The sequence below is a fragment of the Tupaia chinensis genome, unplaced genomic scaffold (assembly GCF_000334495.1).
Source record: "Tupaia chinensis unplaced genomic scaffold, TupChi_1.0 Scaffold146907_1, whole genome shotgun sequence".
NCBI classification, from domain to species: domain Eukaryota; kingdom Metazoa; phylum Chordata; class Mammalia; order Scandentia; family Tupaiidae; genus Tupaia; species Tupaia belangeri.
This window is the reverse complement of record NW_006206760.1, coordinates 1,553,249-1,554,490: the sequence shown is the minus strand read 5'-3', so window position 1 is coordinate 1,554,490 and position 1,242 is coordinate 1,553,249. Positions and strand designations below refer to the sequence as shown.

The 1,242-nt window shown below is 47.3% G+C and overlaps 1 protein-coding gene across 1 annotated transcript in view; it reads right to left on the bottom strand.

The window, feature by feature from the left end:
- The window catches only part of PDS5A (PDS5 cohesin associated factor A), a gene marked incomplete in the record, with an annotated part of 91,432 nt that extends 90,282 nt beyond the window's left edge, over positions 1-1,150 (bottom strand). Inside the window, 1 exon segment of the mRNA XM_014584445.2 lies at positions 955-1,150. Coding sequence (XP_014439931.1) covers positions 955-1,095 — 141 coding nt within the window.
- Between the last annotated feature and the right edge of the window lie 92 nt (positions 1,151-1,242).

Sequence of the window (1,242 nt, the reverse complement as noted above, 5' to 3'; positions counted from 1 at the left end):
TTCCCTAGTCCAATCCAGCCCAAGCTGTGACCACCAAAATGTCTCCAACGTTGTCAAAGGTTCCCTGCTGTTGGAAGCTGCCCTGACTGAGAACCTCACTTGTCTTGGCTCTGGTCTCCACCTACATGTGCAGAACACCAAGCAAAAAATGAACCAACTAAGGATGAAACTTACAAATCTGACTTTAAAGACCACCATGCTTAAACTAAAAATGCTGAAGTCTCTTAACGGTCAATATTCTCAAACTCCTTTGTACAGGAAGACTTAACTCCTCTTACTGTTAACCTTAATTTTGAGAAGTCAGTACCTCTGGTCAACATTAACCATGCTACACGAGGAGGCCTCCGAAAAGTTTATGAAAAAACTGTGGATTTCAAAATCTTTGCACCAAAATAAACTCATACTTTCATTCCATTTCCCCATGAACTTTTCCAAGTCTCCTCATATACATAATTAAGCTCCTGCATAAACAAAAAAAAGTGTGACAATTAAAAAAAGTCTTTTGTGTTTACATCAGTACCCTCGGAGAGGGATGAAAATGGAAACCTTAGAGCAAGTTTTGCGTCCATGTAGGGTGGCATGCATGCTATTCTGATTAGCATTGACATTAAGTAAAATAGTTCCAAGAAAAACTTTCAAAACGCACGAATTCTTAATAGTGGAAAAACCAGACAACAAAACGAAATGCAACAAAACAAAACATCACACGCTGTTTCTAAAAGTCCCACAACCGCTATGGCCCTAAATCACTTATTCCAAGAGCCAGGCGAGATGCAAAATGCTCTCCAGAGAGGGTAAAGGAGATGGTGTCTTAAAAAAAAAAAACAAAAAAAAAAAAACAACAAAGAACTTGGTAGGGGAAACTCCGGGCCAGGCCGAGCTCGCGCGGTGCCACGGCAGGCGGAAGCACCCTGTCCCGGAGACGCCGGCGCGGCGGCGCGTGTAGACGCTCACCTTCAGCCGTTTGATCATCTCGTCGGTGGTGATCTTGTCGGTGATCTCCTTCACCCCCGGGGGGTAGGCGATCTTCCCGTCGGCGCTCAGCACGCCGCACAGGGCAGCGGCCGGCTTGGGCGGCGCGGCGGCGAAGTCCATCCTGGGGGACAACTTGGCGTCCGCAGTCCTCTACCGGCCTCTATCGGTCAGAAACCCAAAGTTCAGCGGGAGAGGGGCGACTTTGTAACCTCTTTTTTCATTTCGAAAATCTCCCATCTGGACGCGGCCCGCTCCCCCCCGGGAAGC